General features: G+C 41.5%; 1 protein-coding gene across 8 annotated transcripts in view; it reads left to right on the top strand.

Moving 5' to 3' along the window:
• Positions 1-25,111, top strand: part of CACNA2D1 (calcium voltage-gated channel auxiliary subunit alpha2delta 1) — a 689,818-nt gene that overhangs the window by 485,703 nt on the left and 179,004 nt on the right. For all 8 annotated transcript variants that reach the window (XM_030560557.1, XM_030560387.1, XM_030560113.1 and 5 more), the window contains 4 exons: positions 763-894; positions 20,748-20,817; positions 21,983-22,033; positions 23,461-23,560. In XM_030560557.1, the coding sequence (XP_030416417.1) occupies positions 763-894; positions 20,748-20,817; positions 21,983-22,033; positions 23,461-23,560 (353 nt within the window). The remainder of the gene's footprint in view (positions 1-762; positions 895-20,747; positions 20,818-21,982; positions 22,034-23,460; positions 23,561-25,111) is intronic.

The raw sequence follows: 25,111 nt of genomic DNA, 5'->3' as shown, positions 1-25,111 counted from the left end.
CACTGGCCACTTAGCGTTTAGTGCTGATCATGCTTAAGCATGTGAATTTCCTTGTATCTCAAGTTCACTGTGGAACTGACCCTGCCCATGAATATTAATGTCCACAGAATTGATCTTTCTGCAAGTGTTCACATCCATATACATGAAATCCTGTTAACGTGCAATAATAAGCACAGTCTTGTGCTAGTCCCAGCTCGGTTTTACAATTCTAATGTTGTTTAATTTAATGTTTTCTCTTTTCCATGGAATTCATCTTAAATAATAGCATTTACCTTGAAAGAGAGACCTTTGTTACACTTTTCCAATGACTTATACATCTTTTGTTGGTATCACCTTGCTTTTTCTCATGGCTGCGTCCTGTGATCAAATAGGTTATGTGGTTACATCCTCTAATTTACTTGTTCGTAGCCTGGAATCAAGAACAGAATGACCCATCAGAAACAACATATTTCACAGAAGAAATTAAGTATCCAAAAAAATAAGAATAATCTTTGCAACAGATGAATCACTGGGAAAAAAGCAGTACAAGAAAATTAAAGAATATTAATACTTTCAAGGAGCAAGGCTGCATTTCCTCAAATTTACTCTGTTGATTACTTAAATTACATACTCTCTAGAATAGTTAGAATAGTCTACTCAGTCCCAGCACCGTATTTGTCATGTTAAATCTTTCACAATTTTTAAAATTCCTTTAAGGAATATTAGCTGCTAATTATGTAAATACTGAGCTTTGTAATACCAAATATGTTTCCTCTTTTACAGCTACAATAGTATTAAATGAACTCAACTGGACTGGAGCATTGGATGAAGTATTCAAAAAGAACAGAGAAGAAGACCCAACTTTGTTATGGCAGGTTTTTGGCAGTGCGACTGGCCTCGCCAGGTATTATCCAGGTAATTGCAAGCTTATAACTAAATAATGTGTCTCCCAGAAATACCAGTAAGGCTTTTCCCTTTATTTATTCAAGCAATCCTGTGACAATTAAAGATATTTTAATTTTCTCAGAACAAAATTATAGTGTAGCTTAGATCAGTTCCCCCCTGACCCAGTGTAGGCCAGGCCCTAGTGTCACAAACCTTGTATATACAATTACCCTTGACAAAAGTGTACTATTAAATAGAAGCATCTTCCATGGAGCTAAAAAACCCAACCAACCAACCAAAAAAATCTTTGTTAGCATCCTTTAACTTCTATAGAAAGAAAGCACAGCTTAAACTAGGTTAAAAGGGGGGAGATAACAAAAGCTCACAGGCAAGTATTTAAAAAAGGAAATCTTAAGAGAGGGTTAGATATTGCGAAATTATAATCGGACCATAGGAACAACAGGGACATCAGTGGGGGAGTCTCCTCAATATCTTAGGCTATGTCTACACTATGGATCTTACAGTGGGACAGTTATGCTGCTGTAAGGTCTCCTGTGTAGTCGCTCTGTGCTGGCATAAGAGAGTTCTCCCGCTGGCATAATTAAACTACCCACAATCAGTGGCGGTATCTATGATGGCATCTTCCACCGACATAGCACTGTCCACACCAGTGCTGTGGTCAGTGAAACTTACGTTGGGTAGGGAGTGTTTTTTCACACCCCTAACCAACAAAAGTTTTGCTGATAAAAGTTCTAGCATAGATAAAACCTTAGATGTCTGTACACAAACACAAGGCGTATGGGGAATAAATAATGAAAGAACTGGAAGTATTTGTACTTAAGCTAAATTATGACTTAACTGGCATCAGTGAAGACTTGGTGGACTTGATGACTTCTCAAGATCCCTTCCAACTTTATGTTTATATGATCCTATGATTCTGTAATAATATGTGTGAAATTAGGGCTTGTTAAACTCAGGCTATATGGGGATCTGGTAACAAAGAGGTGGAGAAGAAAGTGCTTATTTATGAATATCTGTCTGACAGAATGTAAGCTAAATCTGAGAGACTCATACAGAACATGTATTATCAAGCAGTAGATAAGACTGCAAGGGAGAAAGGAAAAGTTAAACAGAGAGATGGAAGGAATTCAGTGAATATACGTAGAGTTCTCTTAGTTATTAGACCCCTTTGTGCACAATACTGTCAAACTTACACCCATAGGCCATAAAGTCATGGGACCCTCCTATACTAGAGTAGAGTTTACCACCCGTGTTCCAGGGAAACATAGACTCATAGACTCTAGGACTGGAAGGGAGCTCGAGAGGTCATCGAGTCCAGTCCCCTGCCCTCATGGCAGGACCAAATACTGTCTAGACCATCCCTGATAGACATTTATCTAATCTACTCTTAACTATCTCCAGCGATGGAGATTCCACAACTTCCCAGTGTTTAACTACCCTGACAGTTAGGAACTTTTTCCTAATGTCCAACCTAAATCTCTCTTGCTGCAGTTTAAGCCCATGCTTGCAGACGGAACTCATTGGTGACAATTTAAGCCATTGAGTTAATCAAGATGTCCCAGTTTCTTTGTTGACCCTGTTTGGAGCATATCATGGGGTTTCTTCCAGGGTGGATTTGATTTAAATCCATTTGATTTAAATCACTAGTCAGGAAGACTCGATTAAATCATGGATTTCTACATAAAAGTGCATTCTTGTTGGTTGTTATAACTGTAATACATATTCTTCACAACTCAGAGATAGATGTAGGTTTCATTTTTAGAAGGTACACCCTATACATTTCTAAAGTGATTTATTTTGAAAACTTTTCAGATTAGTTTTACAGTTATATCAAAAAATGAATGATTGCTTATTTAATTTACCAAAGGTAATTGAATCAGATATTTATGAAGTCACTGGGAGGTGAATTATCTCCAATTCAACAGGTTAATCATTAATATTTGGAGGATTTTCTTGCCATGTTGTGTTAGGAGGAGAACATCACCAGACAGACATTTAAATTGTTTTATTTAACTAAAACAACAACATTGTGTAGTCTGGATTTTTTCTTTAACAACAAACATATAATATTTTAACAAAACAAGCATATGAATTTTTGAATTTAAACATTCAAGTGTTTTTTTAAATCGGGTTTGTTTTTATTTAAATTGTTTTAAACTAAAATAGTTAAATGGTTAAAAAAATTAAATTGACTATATCGGCCAAGTCAACATGAGAAACTTAAAATATTGGCTTCTGCAGCTAACTCAGTCATCTTCACCTTCATTTCCTGTTTGTTCGTAATCTGGAAAACAAAAACAAGCTTTCCTGCATTTTCAGGTCCCAAACAATTTCTCAATTTGGTATGAATTAGTCCAAAGAAAGAAAATATTCTTTCTACATGGCGGAAGAAGCTACTGTTATTAAAAGTGAGATTATCACTTCAACAATCTCTGAATCTAAGTGCTTAAGTGACTTCCACCAGTTCACTGGTGTGACTTTCTTTAAAACTTCATCAGCAAACATAGATTTCTTGAATGGTTCACCCTTATCTCTGAAGTTTATTATAGTTGGCATTATGGAGGGATGTCCATGTTATAGCCAACTCCTCTTCTTCGGCAGTTAAGGTTTGACCGTGGTACCGAGTATGGAGAATATTTGCAAGAAAGTGAGCTTAAGATAATGCTTGTCCCATTTGTTTTTTAAATGCTTGTAATTTAACTCTGTCATTTCTCTTCTTAAGAGCTCACTCAGTTCCTTCCAAATTTCAACAGCGTCAGCAATAAAACAGCTATTTCCCTGCATTTTGTTCAATGCTAGAAAAAAGTACTCAGCATGTGTTCAACATTTCTCTTAAGCCCAATGTTGAGAACTTCGGCTGTGACAGTGCCATCTATTTTTTTCCAGGTTCTGGGGCTTGATGAAAAACACCAAATATTATAAGACTTTTGATAAAATTGTGCAAGTTGGCGACACTGTCTTTTAGATATTTAGGATACATTCATGGCTAATTGAAAGAGTTAACTTCAGAAACCTCCATTTAGAGAAAATGGCACTGATGAGGCTTAACATTTACATTGGGAGTATTTTGTGTCTCCTTACTGAATTATTAGTTCAGCTCACAAAATTACCTCAAAAATTGCTCTTAGATTTTCCTGTAGAAACAGTGGTTAAGTTATCTTCCCCCCACACACACACCTGTAACTGCTAAGCCGTGTGCACCTATTATTCTCTGTTATCTGCTTTGTCCCAGTTATTCATACCTTTGTGGCCTCCAGATTGGATTATTGCAACACACTCTTTCTGAGACGTGTCTTGAACACCAATCAAAAGCTACAGAAAGTCCAGAAGGAGGTTACCTGCTTCCTTACCAGTTTAAGCAACAGGGAATATATTACACCAAGATGGCACAAGTTTCCTATTTACTTCTAGGTCCATTTCATGATTTTTGTTCTGACATATAAAGACCTACATAATGAGAGTCCTGGATAAGGTGAGAGGCCAACTCTCTCCACATGTGCCACCATGGCAGCTGACATAATTTTGCTACCAGTCTGTAGATTTAAACATCTGAGCTTTCTGAGTGGAAGGCCTTCTGCTGGAATTCACTTTCCCCATTTATCCAGTGCTAGAGCCTTTTGACATTCCTAATATGATGTAAGGCTGCTCATTTCTCAGGCTTGTGCCTAATGCAGTCTTCATGGGAATGGTATATGTGTGGATGATAAGTATCTTTCAGTATTGACACTGGTCAACAAGCGAAACATGCTATTTACCTTTCATTAGCTTTATGCTTTTATCTGAAAGCCTTTAAAATGTTCAATGTTCCTTATTTTTCCTCTTTTTGCTAAAGTAACGCATCTAGAATGGGAAAATTACGTCTTGGCTTTAATTGAGATCCTTTATTGATTTTGCTTTGTTTTTACTAACTAGGGATTCGATGTTGGGTGGGAGGAAAGAGGGATTGTCTGCCATTGAGTTTTGGGTGGGTTTCAGTTATTCAGCTGATCCTGCAATTAGTTCCATGTGGGCTGCACTCACGTAGAGCTTCACTGACCTTAGTTGGATTTCTTGCAGGCAGAAAGGTCCACACTGACAGAATAGATGACAGATATTAAAGCTGTTCACATTTTGTGTGATATCTGTTCTGCTATCTAATTTCACTTCTGGGCTGCAAAAAGCAACTGCCCAAAAGAACAATTAACTATAGAATTTTTGGTAGATTTAATGGAACTGTAGATGCAGACCATCTATTTTCTCTTGTAATGTCTTTGAAATCCTTCTTAATTACAGATGTAATTGGGATTATAATTGTTAATCATTGGATCAGTATAATGATGCTATGGGAAGCACATTATTTTTGCTTTACTAATTAGTAATTAAACTCAAGAATTAGTTTGTTTTTATATGGCCTTTGCTGAATGTCTTCTTAGTCATTTCCTCACCTTTCCTTTTGTTTATGTTATTGCTCAACGGATAAGACCTTTAATCATGGAATTTGTTATGTTTTGGACTTCAGTCAAATAAACCAGAGGGAAGCATTTCTCTGTAGTTAAATATGATGTGCAGGTGTTTGTGCTCATGTTCCGAGAAACAGTTTTAGAAAGGTTGGCTGCACAGTGTTGCTGAGAAGAAGACTAGATTAAAGCAAACTTTCAGTTCTGATAAGTGATTAACCATGTGAAATAATATAGACAGCAAAACTGAATCAGCTGTCCCAGGAGAGTGCCTTAGATGTGCTTTATCAGTGTTATACCAGAAAGAGCCTAGAATGGTATTCTTGAGAAAGCAGAGAGTCTCAGGTTTCAAACTACCTCAAGAATACAATTTTATTTAACAATTGTAGCAACAACTTAATGGATGAAGCTACAATCAGAATTTTACTCAGAATCCTTAGATTGTCTGTCTGTCTCCAGGACTCTCTGTCCTCTACTTCCTGTTAGATACCTGCCAGAAAAAGGCAGTATGTCCTAGCTAGGTAGCTTCAGGAAATTTTGAGTGCTTGATAAAAGGATTGGCAGTTCCTCTGGCAAGAATATCTTACTGCCTCTGCTCTACTCACTTAATTCATCCCAAAACATCAGACAGTCCTGAACAGCCATCAGAACTTGCCATGTCTCCATGGCATAATTCAGTCGCCATAATTTTCAAACTACTTTAAAAGGCTCCGGGATGATGAGAGCTCTTCAGTCTTACTACTGAAATGATGGGAAGGTGGGTTAAAGACAGGGCTGGCTCTAGGTTTTTTGCCGCCCCAAGCAAAAAAAATTTTGGCTGCCTCCACCCCAGCCCTGGGCTCCCACCTACACCCCTGCTGCCCCAGCCCTGGGCTCTCCCCGCCACCTGCACCCCCCTGCCACCCCAACTCTGGGCTCTCCCACTCCGACCCACACCCCTCTGCCGTCCCAGCCCTGGCCTCTACCCCACCACCCGCACCCTCTGCCACCCCAGCCCTGGGCTCTCCCCCACACACACCCCGTGCTGCCCCAGCTCTGGGCATCTTCCTTCCCCCCCCCACCAGTGCCCCCCCACACCACCTGCTGCCCTAGCCCTGGGGTCTGCCCCCTCCACCCGCACCCCCTGCTACGCCAGCCCTGGGCCCCCTCCCCCACCTGCACCCTCCTTCTGCCGCAGCCCTGGGTCACTGGTAACTTGCTCCCAGGGCAGGTCACTCAGCAGGAATTTTGGATATGCACAGAACATGGACAGGATTGGTTCCCATATTGTTACAGAACTGCAGTAAAGTGGAACAATTTTCAGCTTGTGTGATTGGAGGATATCTGGATGCATGTTATAAGACTGTCCTCCATAAATGAGGAAAAGTTGAGGTGCCTTTATTATTCTTTTGTTCCACTCTTTCTTTCTATGGGGAATTTGCCAATGCAATATCACTGTCTTCTTTTTAAACAAATAAAACTAAAAAAAAAAAGGCAATGGCTGTTGAAAATAGCAATTCCAATCCTAATAACCACTGGGAAGCATTTCTTGCTCAATTTTATCCTACTTTTTCTACAGCAAATTACAGTGGATCAGTATATTTCATTTGGGTGAAATGAAGTAACAGCTGTCCAAACTGAGCTTGAGCACTCTTGAATTTTGAGGTGTTCAAATCTGGAAGGCAGGTGCTTGGGGGAGGGGAGGGGGGCTGGGGTTCCGCGGGGGAGCACGGCAGCATGTATGCAGCAGCGTGTCTGGCACTGCACGGAGCCAGACACACTGGTCTGAGTGGCACGGTAAGGTGGCTGGAGGGTTGGAGAAGGGGTAGAGGGTTCTGGGGAGGGGGGCAGTCAAGGAATAGGGAGCAGGGGGGTTGGATGGGGTGGAGGTTTGGGGGGGCAGTCAGGGGCAGGGAGAAGGAGGGGCAGTCAGCGGTTGGATAGGCATGGGAGTCCCAGGGGTTTGTCATTGGACAGGTAGGGAGTGGAGTCCTAGGGGGGAATTTGGGGGGGTCTCAGGAGGGGGCAGTTGGGGACAAGGAGAAGGGAGCATTAGATGGGGGTGGGGTCCCAAGGGGCAGTTAGGGGCAGGGGTCCCAGAAGGGGGCAATCAGGGAACAACAACCAGTGGCGCTTAAATAGAGGGTGGGGTCTGGGAGGGGATGATCAGGGGACAGGGAGCAGGGGGGATTTGATGGGTTGGGGTTTCTGTGGGGGGCAGTCAGAGGGAGTGGATGGTGACAGGGTGGGGCTAGCGTCCCTCTCCATGAAGTGTCCTGTGTTTTTAATGTTAAAATATGGTATCCCTGCCCTTCACAGCGCAGCTTTCCATTCACAGCAGGCTGCAGCATGAGGTCTCTGCAACCTCCCTTCCTCCCCCTCGTCCCTGTTGGTAGTGGCCAAGGGAATGCTGGGAAATGTAGTTGTTTCCCTGTTCCAGGGCTGGCTCTATAGGCAGGGAGCTAACCAAGGAACTACAGCTCCCAGGGCCCCTGTTGGTTCTCAGCTGCCATGGTGGATCCCTGCTGCCCATGCAAACAGGCTACCCCAAACACCTGCTTGCTTTGCTGGTGTCTAGAGTTGTCTCTGGTTAGAGACACTGGCTACTTGCACAGTTTGCTAGCTTGAAGTTGGTATTTTTTAAGACAAAAATGTCAGTCTTTGCTGACCAGCTGCCTAATTATAATTTAGCTATCTGCCTGTCCTCTCCATTCTGCCAAGACTGACATCCATGCTTAAGTTTACTTTCTGGTGTAGCCCCATTCAGTAACAATTGGCAGAGGCCCTGGAGATTTTTCGCCTTCCTCTGCAGCATGGGGCATGGGTCACTTGCTGTAGGATTCTCTGCAGCTTGATGTCTTCAAACCACAATTTGGGGACTTCAATAACTCAGACATAGGTTAGGGGTTTGTTATAGAAGTGGATGGGTGAGATTCTATGGCCTGCGTTGTGCAGGAGGTTAGACTAGATGATCATAATGGTCTCTTCTCACTTTAAAGTCTATGAGTCTAATACTGGGCTCTTATGTGGCATTTTCATCAGTAGATGTCTAAGAGCTTTACAAGGGAGGGAAGTATAATTCTCCCCATTTTTAACAGATGGGAAAACTGAGGCACAAAGTAGTAAAGTGACTTGCCTGAGGTCACAGAGCTAGGAATAGAAACCAAGTCTCTTGAATCTCAGTCCAGTGCTCTATCCAGTAGGTCACCACTCAAGTTACTGGATTACTCACATATTTAAAAGTATTTATGTGCAAAAGACTGAAGGATCTGTTCAGCCTTAGGGCAGGGAAATGGGAATCAGGACTACAGGGTCCTTCTGATCTCTATCACTGGGTCACACTGACCACAAGATGTTAGCCTCATTGCCTCAATTTATTCATTTTAAAACAGATATTTACCCATTTCCCAATGGTAATAAGAAATTTTATTAAATAGATTAAAATTCTGTCTCAAGTCCTTATGGTGATGCCTTTGGCATCGTGGTCTTTACTTATGTAACTACATGGTCTATAGATTTTAATGGGAGAGCAATATATGTAAGGAAATCAGAGTGCTGACGATGAGTATCTAGAAGGATAAGTTTCCCCTTAATGTGTGTAAAGTGTTCTGAAACTCTCTGCTTAAAGATAACCAGATAAGAGCCAGTCTTAAGTTTTTTAAAACATTGAGGGAAAAAGTTATTTTGAAAATCTCTCCTGATGTCAATGGAAGCCTGTCTTTCTCAACTCCTGAAGCTTTCCCTGCTAAGGCAAATTAATAATGGAACAGCTTTAAAATCAATTTCTAATCAAATAAAATGGTATCTCTCTAAATGAAGGACTTGCTGTGCACAGCTGCTCTTATGTTAACCATTAATGCCGAGTAATAGTTTGCCGTGATATTGAACTCTCCAAAGAAAGTCATTACTGTAGCAGATAATAGGAGACTAGAAAGTCTGAAAAATCCATACAAAATGAATCTGAAGCCTTGCAGAAAGAAAGTTTAAGGGAGAACTTTGTGGGCTTTTTCATATATTTCTGTGTAGCTGACATTTCCCTTTTTACAACTGGAAATATAAAGGAGACTTTAGAGAGAGGAACATGAATGTTCCAAGTGTTTCAGCTTGTAAATTATCAGTGCAATTAACGTTCTATAAAAATGGCTTCATCACACACAGAATGAGTCTCCATCTGATCATTATTCACTTTATATTTTTTTTTAATGTCTGGAAAGAGAGGCCAAGGACTACAATGTTTATTGCTGTTACAATGTTCATGATACGGGCACTTTAATGATTCACGTAATTGGGTCTCATATTTCTAAAGCTATCGTGTTGAATGCCAGCAGTTACGCAAGCAAGCCAAGTCAATCACATGAAAGCATTTTAGTTCTGGTAACAAAATGTTCACACCATGGTCAGTCCCCATGTATTATATGGAAGTTAACACTGCCACAGTGCATTTATCATTTAAATAGAAATTTCTGCAGTTAATATATTATGAGAAAAAAAAATGCCAACGAAGATGACATCTTCACTAATGACATTCAAAAATGTAAGGCTCCTTGTTGAAGTACTTTACCCCATTCAGCACTGTATTTCATTCTCAGATTTAAATAACCTCAGCCACAGATGCATGTGCAGGATGAAATTCACTTTTCCCATATAAGACAGAAATATTGGGTTCCATGCCAGTGATTTGGTGGGAGGTGGTGGGCTAAATACATCCCCAGCCAAAAGCAAGATACAGGGCTGCAGCACAGGGCCCACAACCAGAGACCTCCCCCTCTCCCTCTTTGGGGTATTAGGAAGACTGGGCCTGTGGAATCATGGATTCAGTCACCGCTGCCCTAATGGAAGCCTTCCCTAATGCAAGCCAAACTGCCAGGCTGTTTGGGGGCTGAAATAGAGCCTACCAATCCACACCCAGACAGGCATGAGATGCTAAGGAATGTGTCCTCACGCAGCTTACCCTCTCTTTCATCTGCTCAAAGAAAATGTGGGGCTTAAGTAGTAGGGAAGGCTTTGCATGAGGCAGTCTTTGCCAGGATGACTTTCACCTGGAAAAAAAAATTAAAAAGCCTTTGCCCGTGTAAACTAGTTTAGCAGTGGGATTGCCCACTGTAGCATAAACACTGCTTGTGGTGCTGCAGTCTGTGATCTCTTTCTTGTGTCCACTTGTTTAGACAATGTCATTTGCTAAAAATAAAGAACCGTGGAGAAGTGTTCTCTCTGATACTCACAGACAGAGACTTTGTAACAGTGTGTGAGTGAGAGGGTATTTTGTTGTGAATACTCTATAGTTATCTTAAATATTTCCCTCAGATAACTGGATGGAGTCCCTTCCACCATCTCTTTTCCACAGATTCAACTCTTCACCACTGGTGGCGCCATCTGCTTGGTCAGGGCAATCCCACGTCCCTTCTCCATAACCCTGCTAATTGGCAGCAGTGCCATCTGTGTCAGCAAGAGGACTGCCCTTTAAATTGACCTCCTTTCCCACTCCATCCCCCAGTCCAGCCTGGTATAGACTCCTCACTGCGGGGTGACCATTTCACCTCATCTTGTAACTTTCACTGTGAGTTTTCCACCTCTGCAGTTGGTTGTTACAACCTACGCAGACAGAAGGTCATTCACTCAACGGCAGCAGATTATCTCCCCTGTCTTTTCACTAGCCAAAAGGATTTAACAATGCTTGCATGACATGGAGATTTGAAGAGCTGAGGAGAAGGGGCAATCAGTTATTAGGGTATGGGCTGTCTGATCTCTGGTGCGATGGGCATGCAAAAACTGGGTAGGAAGAGTTTATTTTTCAAGATATAACTAGGTATTAAGGTCACAACAGTCACACTAGTGTTATGTGGGGTCTTGTGCAGAATCTACATCAATATACTCTGTGGTTCGTGATGATTAATCCAAGGGCAGCGACTAATTAAATGACAGTCATCTATGATTTTAATTATGGATAAGGCCCCTGACTTTGCATATATTACTGAAATCTAGCTGGATAATACTGCTGAGCCACTGTTGCACCAGCTGACTCCAGATTGGTGCTCATTTTAATGTAATTAGCTTAGGAGATAGCTGCTGAATACAGTTCACTGTCAGTGTAGGCAGTCTCACATTACAAACTTGAATTTGTTTGAGTGTCTTCACTTGATAAAAGAATTCCTGTTAAAATGGGAAGAGTGGCAATGTATAGGCAGCTATTCGTTGTGCCTCAAACTTCCTGTCTTGGTAAGCCAGTTTTTATCTAACCTGGCACTGAGGTCACGTAGGCATATTTTCCTCGATGTTGTCAGCCCTAATACGAACATTTCCTTAAGAAAATGTAAAATGCAATTTCTGTTAAAGAAATCGCTGTCTGATCCATGTTCAATAAATCATCTATTGATGCCAACATTCTTACTAATTATTATTAACCCTTCTAAAAATTTCCATTGGGGGAAAAGATTATTTAAATTCAAGATAATATGGGCAATGATTATTAAGAAGCTTATGGCAAAATAGACTTGGTGCCTTCAAGGCTTTAATAAATATATTAAAAATACAGTATAGTCATAGAATAACTGAATGCAACACGGAAAGGAAACAGAGAGCAAAAACTACGGAGTCTGAAAACCATATAACACACAAATCACCATATCATATAGCAAAACCTATTTTATTATAAAATTCAGATCCATTTAATAGAAATTCAGCAGCTGGATTGCATATACATCCACATTCACCCTAAGAGACTCTACTACCTAAACTTCTCCCCATAAGGTTACTTCCATTTTAAAGCCTGTAATCTCCATTTCAGTAATCAGAGAAGAAGTTTCCCATATGCTTAGCAAACAACAAAACAATACGAACAAATCTTGCTTGAAATCTATCCAAACCTTCATCTCCATAATGCAAAGATTTGACAAAGAAGGGTTATCAAATCCAGCAAACTCTTACTACTGGGGTAGGTGTAGTGCTTACTGCTATAAGAAACACTTAGGCCACAGCTCTCTCCTTGGCATTTTCTACTGGCTACTTTAAGGCATGTCTCTGCTCAGCATGCTGGCTTTTCTGGAACCCATTCTTAGGCATCTAACTTTCCTTATGCTTTGTATAGGGAGCCTGGGAGCCTAACTCAGGGCTGTGGATTCCATTAAGCCGCAGGGCATCTAATTTTAGGCATTGCAGCATTGAGTGAAAGTCCTCTTATCAATAAATCTACATACACTCTGAAGCATCCAGAATTTTGGTTTAAAAAAGAAATATTAGTCACTTAAATTATATTATCATTTTCGTGAAATGAAACATTTAGCTATATCTGGGCGAGATCCTCAGGTAGTTTGGAGGAGCAGGTTTTTGTAGTTTGTGGATTGTATTGTGGTGTGTGTGTGTGTGTGTGTGTGTGTGTGTGTGTGTGTGTGTGTGTGTGTGTGTGTGTGGAGGCTGCTAGGGGCAGTGTGCTGGGAGAGCAGTGGAGCCCTGATTAGGGGATGGGGCTTATCTGATTAGGGGTCTTATGTAAGTAGCCAGCCAGTCAGACAGTGGCACAGGAGCCAGCAAACAGAGCTGTAAACAGGGGAGTTTCAGTGGGAGTTCTGTTGGAGGAGCAGGTGTTTGTAGTTTGTGAATTGTATTGTGTAGTGTGTGTGTGTGGAGGCTGCTAGGGGCAGTGTGCTGGGAGAGAAGTGGAGCCCTGATTAGGGGGCGGGGCTTACCTGATTAGGGGTCGTATATAAGTAGCCAGCCAGTCAGGCAGCGGCACAGACAGCTGCAGCGGCACAGGAGCCAGCAAACAGAGCTGTAAACAGGGGAGTTTCAGAGGGAGTTCCGTTGGAGGAGCAGGGGAGACAAGGACAGAGGAACCAACAGGCTATGTAAGGGGCGGGGGGTCTGGTGCCTGCTGGGGGTTTGTGTTGTGTTCTGTTCTGTGCACTACCAGGCTTTAGGTGGGAAGGCTGTGACTGATACAGAGGCAGCAGTGAAAGACACAATGAGGATGACTGGATGTGGAAGCTGCAGCATGTACATGATCCTGGAGGGGGTACCTGAAAAGAGTTTTGTCTGCATGAAGTGCCGCCTCATAGAGCTGATGGAAGAAAAGATCCGAGGACTGGAGATGCAGGTGCAAACTCTGGTTGAGTTTAGAAGGGGGTTTGAGCAGATGATGGAGCACAGCCACGAGGGGTTGAAGGGATAAGCTCAGACATGCAGATGGAAGCAGGACCAAAGAATTCAGAAGAGAGACTGCAGGGTGAGGAAAGTGGACGGTGGAAGCATGTGACTAAGAGAACCAGGCAGAGGAAAAGACGGGCCAGTGAAGGAGAAATAGAACTCAGGAACAGGTTTGCAGAGTTGGAAAATGAAGAAGGGACACAGCAGATGGTCGCTGAAGGAGAGAGGGCGGAAAAAGAGAAGAGCTGATAGTCCTGCAAGAGGAGGGGAGGAGTCAATGGAGGCAACACCAAATATAAGCCCTTGGAGGATTGCAAGGGGGAGTAGGAATCGAGAGGACTTGCAGACAGTGAGTGCAGGGGATAGACCTGAGACTCACACCGTCACCAGGAAAAGGCAGGTCTACGTGATTGGAGACTCCTTACTGAGAAGAATAGACAGGCCTATAACTAGAGCTGATCGGGAGAACAGAAGGGTGTGCTGTCTGCCTGGTGCTAAGATACAGGATGTGGACCTGAGGCTGAAAAGGATCCTAGTGGGAGCAGGAAAGAATCCGTTGACTGTGCTTCATGTGGGAACGAATGATACGGCTAGATACTCTCTGGAATGTATCAAGGGAAACTATGCCAGACTAGGGAAGATGCTTAAGGAAATCGAGGCTCAGGTGATCTTCAGTGGGATTCTGCCGGTTCCTAGAGAAGGGCGACAAAGGTGTGACAAGATTATGGTGATCAACAGATGGGTCAGGCAGTGGTGCTATAAGGAGGCCTTTGGGATGTACGGTCATTGGGAAGCATTTACGGACAGAAGACTGTTCTCTCGGGATGGACTTCACCTGAGCAAGAAGGGAAATAGACTTCTAGGATGGAGGCTCGCCGAACTGATTAAGAGAGCTTTAAACTAGGAAGTTGGGGAAGATGTCCAGGAGATCTCCACGCCGGAATGTAACCTTGAGAGGGAAGTAAACAAAGTAAGAGGGGATACAGGCGTGGACAGAAGAATTGACATAAGGAGGAAGGGTAGTGTAGATAGCAGACTAACAGGTGATGCTGGTGGAAGAATGTCTGAGCCTAACAGGGTAAAGAATGTCAGTGAAGCCAAACGGCAAAAATTAAGATGTCTGTATACTAATGCGAGGAGCCTAGGGAACAACATGGAGGAACTAGAGCTCCTGGTGCAGGAAGTGAAACCGCATATTATAGGGATAACAGAAACATGGTGGAATAATAGTCATGACTGGCGTACGGGTATTGAAGGCTATGTGCTGTTTAGGAAAGACAGAAATAAAGGCAAAGGTGGTGGAGTAGCATTGTACATCAATGAGGAGGTTAACTGTAAAGAAATAAGTGATGGAATGGACAAGACAGAGTCTGTCTGGGCAAAAATCACACTGGGAAAGAAAGCTACTAGAGCCTCCCCTGAGATAGTTCTTGGGGTGTGCTACAGACCGCCGGGATCTGATTTGGATATGGATAGAGACCTCTTTAATGTTTTTAAGGAAGAAAACACTAATGGGAAATGTGTGATCATGGGAGACTTTAACTTCCCAGATATAGACTGGAGGACAAGTGCTACCAAGAATAATAGGGCTCAGATTTTTCTGGATGTGATAGTAGATGGATTTCTTCACCAAGTAGTTGAAGAACCAACAAGAGGGGATGCCATTTTAGATTTGGTTTTAGTGAGTAGTGAGGACCTCATAGAAGAAATGGTTGTAGGGGACAACCTTGGTTCGAGTGATCATGAGCTAATTCAGTTCAAACTAGATGGAAGGATAAACAAAAATAGATCTGGGACTAGAGTTTTTGACTTCTCGAGGGCTAACTTTAAAGAATTAAGGAAATTAGTTAGGGAAGTGGATTGGACTGAAGAACTTGTGGATCTAAATGTGGAGGAGGCCTGGAATTACTTTAAGTCGCAGTTGCAGAAACCATCGGAAGCCTGCATCCCAAGAAAGAGGGGAAAAAAACATAGGCAGGAGTTGTAGACCGAGCTAGATGAGCAAGCATCTCAGAGAGGTGATTAAGAAAAAGCAGAAAGCCTACAAGGAGTGAAAGAAGGGTGGGATTAGCAAGGAAAGCTACCTTAGTGAGGTCAGAACATGTAGGGATAAAGTGAGAAAGGCTAAAAGCCAAGTAGAGTTGGACCTTGCAAAGGGAGTTAAAACCAATAGTAAAAGGTTCTATAGCCGTATAAATAAGAGGAAAACGAAGAAAGAAGAAGTGGGACCGCTAATCACTGAGGATGGAAAGGAGGTTAAGGATAACCTAGGCATGGCCCAATATCTAAATAAGTACTTTGCCTCAGCCTTTAATAAGGCTAATGAGGAGCTTAGGGATAATGGAAGGATGACAAACGGGAATGAGGATATGGAGGTGAATATTACCACATCTGAGGTAGAAGCCAAACTTGAACAACTTAATGAGACAAAATTGGAGGGCCCAGCCAATCTTCATCCAAGAATATTAAAGGAACTGGCGCATGAAATTGCAAGCCTGTTAGCGAGAATTTATAATGAATCGGTAAACTCGGGGTTGTACCGTACGACTGGAGAATTCTTAACATAGTTCCTATCTTTAAGAAAGGGAAAAAAAATGATCCGAGTAACTATAGGCCTGTTAGTTTGACATCTGTAGTATGTAAGGTCTTGGAAAAAATTTTGAAGGAGAAAGTAGTTAAGGACATTGAGGTCAATTGTAATTGGGACAAATTACAACATGGTTTTACTAAAGGTAGATCGTGCCAAACCAACCTGATCTCCTTCTTTGAGAAGGTGACAGATTATTTAGACAAAGGAAATGCAGTAGACCTAATTTGCCTCAATTTTAGTAAGGCATTTGACACGGTTCCACATGGGGAATTATTAGTTAAATTGGAAAAGATGGGGATCAATATGAGAATTAAAAGGTGGATAAGGAACTGGTTAAAGGGGAGACTACAACGGTAGTGCTGAAGGGTGAACTGTCAGGCTGGAAGGAGGTTACTAGTGGAGTTCCTCAAGGATCGGTTTTGGGACCAATCTTATTTAACCTTTTTATTACTGACCTTGGCACAAAAAGTGGGAATGTGCTAATAAAGTTTGCGAATGACACAAAGCTGGGGGGTATTGCTGACACGGAGAAGGACCAGGATATCATACAGGAAGATCTGGATGACCTTGTAAACTGGAGTAATAGTAATAGGATGAAATTTAATAGTGAAAAGTGCAAGGTCATGCATTTAGGGATTAATAATAAGAATTTTAGATATACTTTGGGGACGCATCAGTTGGAAGCAACAGAGTAGGAGAAGGACCTTGGAGTATTGGTATGAGCCGCCAATATGATATGGCCGTTAAAAAAGCTAATGCGGTTTTAGGATGCATCAGGCGAGGTATTTCCAGCAAAGATACGGAGGTGTTAGTACCGTTATATAAGACGCTGGTGAGACCTCACCTGGAATACTGTGTGCAAGTCTGGTCTCCCGTGTTTAAGAAGGATGAATTCAAACTGGAACAGGTTCAGAGACGGGTTACTAGGATGATCCGAGGAATGGAAAACCTGTCATATGAAAGGAGGCTCAAAGAGCTTGGCTTGTTTAGTCTAGCCAAAAGAAGGCTGAGGGGGGATATGCTTGCTCTTTATAAATATATCAGAGGGATTAATATCAGGAAGGGAGAGGAATTATTTAAGCTTAGACCAATGTAGACACAAGAACGAATGGGTATAAACTGGACACTAGGAAGTTTAGACTTGAAATTAGACGAAGGTTTCTAACCATTAGGGGAGTGAAGTTCTGGAACAGCCTTCCAAGGGGAGCAGTGGGGGCAAAAGACATATCTGGCTTTAAGAATAAGCTTGATAGGTTTATGGAAGGGATGGTATGATGGGATAGCTTAATTTTGGCAATTGATCATTGATTAGCAGCAGATAAGTATGCCATGTGGGCGGTGATGGGATGTTGGTTGGGATGGGATCTGAGTTACTGCAGAGAATTCTTTCCTGAGTGCTGGCTGGTGAGTCTTGCCCACATGCTCAGGGTTTAGCTGATCGCCATATTTGGGGTCGGGAAGGAATTCTCCTCCAGGGCAGGTTGGCAGAGGCCCTGGAGGTTTTTCGCCTTCCCCTGCAGCGTGGGGCATGAGTCACTTGCTGGTGGATTCTCTGCAGCTTGAGGTTTTCAAACCACAATTTGAGGACTTCAATAACTCGGACATAGGTTAGGGTTTGATATAGAAGTGGATGGGTAGGGTTCTATGGCCTGCTTTATGCAGGAGGTCAGACTAGATGATCACATTGGTCCCTTCTGACCTTAAAGTCTGTGAGTCTATGAGTTTAAATCAGCATAGTGTTATGGGCTTCAGTGGAGTTATGCCAGTTTGCACCAGCTGAATCTGTAAAATCAGGGGTCATACCCTATGACTGGAAGATTGCTAATATAATACCTATTTTTAAGAAAGGGGGAAAACATGATCTAAGAAATTACAGGACCGTTGGGTTGACTTCAACTGTATTCAAAGTCTTGGAACAAATTTTGAAAGAGAAAGTAATTAAAGACATAGAGATAAACAGCATCTGAAATAAAATACAACAGGGTTTTACAAAAGGTAGATCATGCTAGACCACCCTGATCTCTTTGAGAAGATAGTTGATTTTTTACACAAGGAAATGCAGTAGATCTAATACACTTCAATTTCAGTAAGGTATTTGATACAGTTCCACATGGGAAATTGTTTGTTAAACTGGAGAAGATCTGGAGGAACTTGAAAACTGGAGTAATAGAAATGGGATGAAATTTAATAGCGCAGAGTGCAAGGTCATGCACTTAGAGACTAACACCACCTTTTTTTGCTGTAAACTGGGACCATATCAGTTGGAAGTGACACAGAAGAATAAAGACCTGGGTGTACTGGTTGATCACAGGATGACTGAGTCACCAGTGTGATGCTGCCCTGAAAAGGGCTAAAACAAACCTTGCTTGATGCATCTTAGGAATTTCCAGTAGAGAGAAGGAAATGTTATTGCCATTATACAAGGCAAGACCTCTTTCAGAATACTGTGTACAATTCTTCTCTTCCATGTTTAAGAAAGATGAATTCAAAGTGGAACAGGTGCAGAGAAGTGCTACTGAGATGATCAGAGGGAAGGAAAACATACCTTATGAGAGGATACTCAAGGATGTTGGCTTGTTTAACTTAACCAAACAAAGGCTGAGGGGAGATATGATTGCACTTTATAAATACATCAGAGGGATAAATACCAGGAAGGGAGAGGAGTTATTTAAGTTTAGCATCAATGTTGACACAAGAACAAATAGATATAAACTGGCCATCAAAAAGTTTAGGCTTGAGATTAGACAAAGATTTCTAACAGTTAAAGGAGTGAAATTCTGTAAGAGCCTCCCAAGAGGAGCAGTGGGGGCAAAAAACCTAACTAGCTTAAAAACTGAGCTTGATAAGTTTATGGCGGGGATGGTATAATGAGACTGCCTACAATGGCATGGTGCCCATCTGTGACTGCTTGTAGCCTCAGTGGCCACTATGGGACACGAGATAGGGAGGGCTATAAGTTACTACAGAGAACTCTTTCCCAGGTATCTGGCTGCTGGGTCTTGCCAACATGCTCAGGGTTCAGCTGTTCACCATGTTTGGGGTCAGAAAGGAAGTTTCCACAGATCAGGTTGGCAGAGACCCTGGAGGGTTTTCACCTTCCTCTGCAACATGGGGCATGGTTCAGTTACAGATTTAAACTAGAGTAAATGGTGGATTGTTTGTAACTTGAAGTCTTTAAATCATGGTTTGAGGCCTTCAAAAACTCAGCCAAAGCTTAAGAGTCTGTTACAGGAGGTGGGGGCGGTTCTGTGGCCTGTAATATGTAGGAAATCAGACTAGATGATCGTTATGGTCCCTTCTGGCCTTGAAGTCTATGAATTGAGGATCTAGTCTGTTAATGTATAGCCCTTCAGAACATTGATTCCCTCTTTATAATGCAATTAGTGCTGCGCAAATAACAATATGTGTTCCCTGCCCCAAGGAGCTTACACTTTAGTAGTTCAGACAAAAATAATATATGGCCTATGTTAAAAGTGATAGTGGTCATTTTAGAAAGACTTAGTGGAAGTCAATGTGACTTGAGGGATATGAAAGAGGACAGAGAGACTATTTAAAATTTCAGAAAGGGAGGTGGTCACAAGTATAAAATTTAATATCATCAGGAGGAACAGAACTCCTTTGTCCATCACATGAAGATCATCATCCCCGACATTACTCAGAGATTAGTCCTATTATTGGTACTCAATAATAAATATTGATAATGTTGATGGTACATTTGATCATGGGTTGTTGGTAAGCAGGGCCGGCTCCAGGGTTTTTGCTGCCCCAAGCAGGGGAGGGAAAAAAAAAAGAGCTGCGATCGTGATCTGCAGCTCTAGCACGGCCGCTTCAGTCTTCGATGGCAATTCGCTGTCTGGTCCTTTTCTCCGAGAGGGACTGAGGACCTGCTGCTGAAGACCCAGAAGTGCCGTCCCTCACCGTTGGCCGCCCCAAGTAGCTGCTTGCTGGGCTGGTGCCTGGAGCCGGCCCTGTTGGTAACTAGTTATTCTGGATTTATACTGGTGTACCCAACATCAGAATTTGTCCCAAGTATCTTTGTTGCTTTGCTTAACCACTTGAAGGCTCTCCAAATTCCAAAAGTGCAGAGAGAGAAATTAATATCTCTATCCTCTGGAAATAGCTTGCCTTGATCAGTTTGTGTAGAGGACAATGGGGCTGATGTATTGCAAAGATTAAGATTCCTGATTTCTTCAGATTTCCCTCTTCTGCAGTTTTGCAGACCTTGATAGTTTAGTTGCATGTCATTTTTAGGATACTTTTATTACATATCTGTTTCCTAATCAGGGATTTCAGCCAAAGCCCATTTAAATCAGTGGAAAGACTCCTGTAAACTTCAATGAGCTTTGAATCAGACTTGCATTTCCAGAGACCAGAATATTTTAAAAAGTTTGTTTTATAAAGTATCTGCTTGTCCTAAACGGTTATCTCCCCTCTCAAAAATACTTTGGGTGAAATCCTGGCATCACTGAAGTCAATGGCAGTACTTCCCTTTGAACTGTTTTAATAAAAACAATATTTTTAGTAAAGTGTAAGTAGATAAAGAACATTCTAACTTCCTACCACATGTTATTTATATCGTGCTAATAATGTGAAAAAATTGATATACCACATATTAAAGAGTTTTTTAATGCTCTCTAAAAGTCTTTAGCTTATGTTGCTTTATTCAAATAATGTGTAATATACTGAAATGAGTATAATATATCTTCTTTCATTTTTAGCCTCCCCGTGGGTAGATAAAAGCCGAACTCCGAACAAGATAGATCTATATGATGTTCGCAGAAGACCATGGTAAGCTTTCTTCGGAAGAATGAAGCACGTGAAATTGTCAACATAGTACATATTCTGATAAAGAACAAAATCAATAGTAAATATGTGCTAAACACTACACTAAACCCTCTTCTGATAATTTTTGAGGACTAAAAGTTCAAATTTTAAAATATTTTCACTTTCTTTGTAAGCCCATTTTAGCTTTCTGGGTAGGTGACATGTAGGCAATACCATATTGCTATACAGAAGGAATTTTCATGATAAAGACAAATACCCAGGTGGCATGACGATAAGACCATTAAACACTTGGATTGAAGGCAACAAACCAAACTAAATTACGATGATCAAAATGAACCATTCTGTTTTCCAGAATGATTTACAAACACAGTTCTAGGGGGTTAGGCTAGTACTACAGTCACCAGAGCAGAGGGCATTCTCTTAAAATGCTCTTTTTCGGTACTGATTTTGAGTATTTTTTCTACCAGAATACTATTCCATTTTTTGTTCACTATATTTTCTCATTTATATTTTGCTCATTTTTATTGGTTAAGTATACAGTCAAACCTGCCTGAGTGACTACCTCTGAAGAGAGACCACCTGTCCCGAGCAACTACTTGCAGAGGCCAAAGAACATTTTCCCCCTATAATTTAACTGTGAAGAAACTGCTGTCTGGCCTCCCAGCTCTGAAGGCAGTGTCCCTGTCAGCAGCAGTTCAGAAGTAAAGGTGGCAATGCCATTCCTTTGAAGAGAAAAGACATCTTAAAAGCAACCACGCTTACTAATTCCCATGAGCAGTCACTCTTGCCACATTTTACTGTACTCATTAAAAAAAAAAAAAAAATCTTTGCCTGAGTTGGGCTGCTGGAATAATTCACCTGCTAACTTGTCATCAAGATATATTTAGCTCTCAAATCCTATTCACCCCTCTCTGTTGTCGATATACAAGAATAGTGAATTCCTACATCCTACCTCCAGATCTCGCTATTGTTACTTGAACCTTCATTTACCTAGAAGGAGAAGCAATGAGAAAAAGTGACAGTGAATGAATTTCCTACTAAGATGCAAATGAGAAGTTCCTTTGGTTCAGCTAGACTTGGTTTTAGGGATCACAGGGTCTTTCGATCAAATGCTAGAGAGGTGTTTTTAAGTTTTCATCTTTCATATCTTTTCATTTGTTTATTTCAGGTACATCCAAGGAGCTGCATCTCCAAAAGACATGCTTATTTTAGTTGATGCGTAAGTGTTTAAAGACTGGATATTAATACTGGAGCGATGAAAAGCTATTTGGCACCTTTTGAACAAACTATTGCAAATTGAAGGAGAGATGAGGTTGAAAATAAAAGACATTTATTTGAATTGTTGGAAGAAACGGCATTGATATTAGGATGTCTTTATGGCCATTTGATATTGTTATATTGTCAACATCTCAATTACTTAAGTAACCAATTGAAAATGTCTCAGGTGAATGCCAGAGCTTGTTGTGAAACACAAAAGAAATTACTAGAAGCAAGGAGCTGGATTTGTCTGAGAATTAATTAGCCTGGTTTGGTGACCAAAAAGATGAGAATTCATGTATGCTTAATGTATTGTATTCTAACTCTCCACAGTTTATCTTAAGCTATTTAAAAGCCTGAAGTCCAACCCCTTCAGAGCTGTCAAAACATTAATCCCCAAACAGTCAAAATAAATACTTCTATGTGTGAATACTCTGATTTAAAAAAAAACAGTTTTGAATGTAAAACCAAAATTAAATACCAGGGGACTGAAAGTTGAGGGTAAAATGGCATATTTTATGAACTATAGCTGTATTGATTAGCTCAATTATTCAAATGGTGGTGTTGTACATTACAATAACATTAATGAAGATAATGTTATAAAAAGCTATGACAAATTTACAGTTGCTATTTCCCATTGTATAAATAAATTTGTCTCTGGTTTTGTATTTATATTCAGAGATTTATTCCATGTTGTATGAAAACTAAAGGAAGAAATCCATAAAAAACATTTCTCTGTACCCCTGTCAAGATTCCCTTTGTTAAGCCAATGTCAAGAGTTGGAAACCATCAGGTGTGAAGTGTCTCACAGATTGCTTTATACTGAAAAAAAAATCTATTCATTAGTTCTTTGCCTCACTGGGAGAGATTGCATTTGATGCTTTTAAGTGCAGTCAAATATTTCTGTATTGCAGAGGTGTGTTTTATCAGCATTTGCAATTTCATTCCTCTCTCCCCCCACCATCCCAGTTTGAGCTTTGCCCTGAAACAAACATTCTGCAATTTAGATCCCTGAAAATGTAAAGCTCTGACTGAATATGAGAGAGTAGAAGAATATTTAGGGAACACACAATTCGCATGTGATGAATTCTCATGGCAATCATGAATTGAAAATGAAGAAAGAATGTGTCAGTATGGGTCAGGCGACAGAACTATTCCTCTGAGCTACAAAGTTATGGCTTGGAGACCAACCCTGGAACTTTTTTTTTTTTTGATAGCAAGTACTGCCATTGCAGAGCAACTCTTAAAAGATGAGACTTGGGGCTGAGTAGGCACTTCTGGAGCAATCTTGAGTGTGGAAATATGGGTGCCAGTTTATAAAATCTAGTTCCATTGTATGTTTTCAATGGAACTCATTCAATCAATTTTTTTATTATCTCTGTTATGCAGGAGTGGGAGCGTTAGTGGACTAACTCTGAAGTTGATCCGAACCTCCGTCATTGAGATGCTAGAAACATTGTCAGATGATGATTTCGTGAATGTCGTTTCAGTGAGTATCAATTCTTTCAGTAACTGGCGGCAGCAGTGTGATACAAGGAGGCTCTTTTCTGGGCCAGAGTTAAGTACTTGGTTAAGCTGGACACACGGTGCTACCAAGCTGAAATATGTGATGCAAACATTTTATTAAATATAATGAAAAGCACTGAAGCTTTGAGACATGTGGATTTCGAATTAGAAGTGATTGGCTGAGATCCAGGACTGTGCAAGGCAAAGTTTGCATTTTACCAGTATGTAAGAAAGCTTATTTTTTTTTAAAAATTGGTTTATTAGAGCAAAATTCTTCTTTCTAATCCACATGGGGATGGAATTGCTACTGAGATCATTGCATGCCTGTGGAAAATATGAGAGCTTCTTATTTGAAATAGAACAATAAGATGAGGGTAAGGAGTTGATTCTCCACTGACTTTCACCTTGTTTAGTCATTTATACCTGTGCATAATAGACCAAATTCTCAGCTCATGGTACATCATGACAAATGGTAAGAGTGTATTGTTTAATATAGAAATTAATGGTCTGGGTGAATGGTGAGAGCTTAAATGGCTGGAAGAATCATAATATGGATCAATGACTATCAGGCCTCAAGCACCTGGTGGAGGACCCTCTTTGAACAATGGCAAGAACCACATAGCCAAGTTAGCAGGCTTTGCAGGACAGACACAGCACCAGCACCCTCCAGCGGTCGAGCCTTGGTTCTCTGTTGGGTAAAGGCTGCGACATTCCAGAGTATGCCTCTGCTACTTCGTACCACAGGTTGCACATTAAACTATTTTGCGTGGACAATCTACTGCTATCAACAGTTTCCACATTCCGAGTATCTCACCATCATCATTCACCAACTCTTCACCAAAAGACTCCTGGAATGAGTTTCCTAGGCAATGCCAACAGGACCGAGAAGCTGGAAGCTGATACCCAACGATCTTCACATGAATGGCCTAGGTGTGGTGGTCACATGAAATCCCAGATTGGGGGAGTCAGGAGTAATGAAGGAGCTGAGGGAGAGGGAAGTAATTGCTGGGAATGGACCTCGGGAGTGAACCTGGAGGGTTGTTGGGGGTGGGTAGGAGAAGTATAGAACAAGGCTTTTTGGGAGGCAGAAGGAATTGTTTGGGAGTCTCCCCCATGCAGATCCTGGCTGACCCCTAGTCTCTCATTCAGACACATCTGCCTCTGTCCCTATGTGTCTGTGCACCCCTTTTTTCCATCCCCATGTGTCCCTGTACTCCGACTGTCCCCATGTGACCCTGCACCTCCATTCAGCCACCCCCTCCCCTCTTCCCATATAGCCCTGGACCCCTTGCTCCCTATTCCCATGTGGCCCTACACCCCGTTTCACCCCTGCCAAGTCAGTTCTCCCCCACTAGCCCTTCTCAGTCCTAGTCTGTGACCCTCGAGTAGCTCCATGTCTCCATGTGCCCCGCTTTGTGTGTTCCCTCTCCCCCATATCCCATGCCTCCTAAAATGACTCTGTGAGGACTACAGCTGACTGCCAGTGCTAGTCAGCTGGCTAATCTCTGTTCTGGCACCACCTGAAGGGGACATG

Source organism: Gopherus evgoodei, chromosome 1, assembly GCF_007399415.2.
Source record: "Gopherus evgoodei ecotype Sinaloan lineage chromosome 1, rGopEvg1_v1.p, whole genome shotgun sequence".
Taxonomy (NCBI): Eukaryota; Metazoa; Chordata; order Testudines; family Testudinidae; genus Gopherus; species Gopherus evgoodei.
Note: the sequence above shows the minus strand (reverse complement) of the source record. Positions and strands in the feature narration are given on the sequence as shown.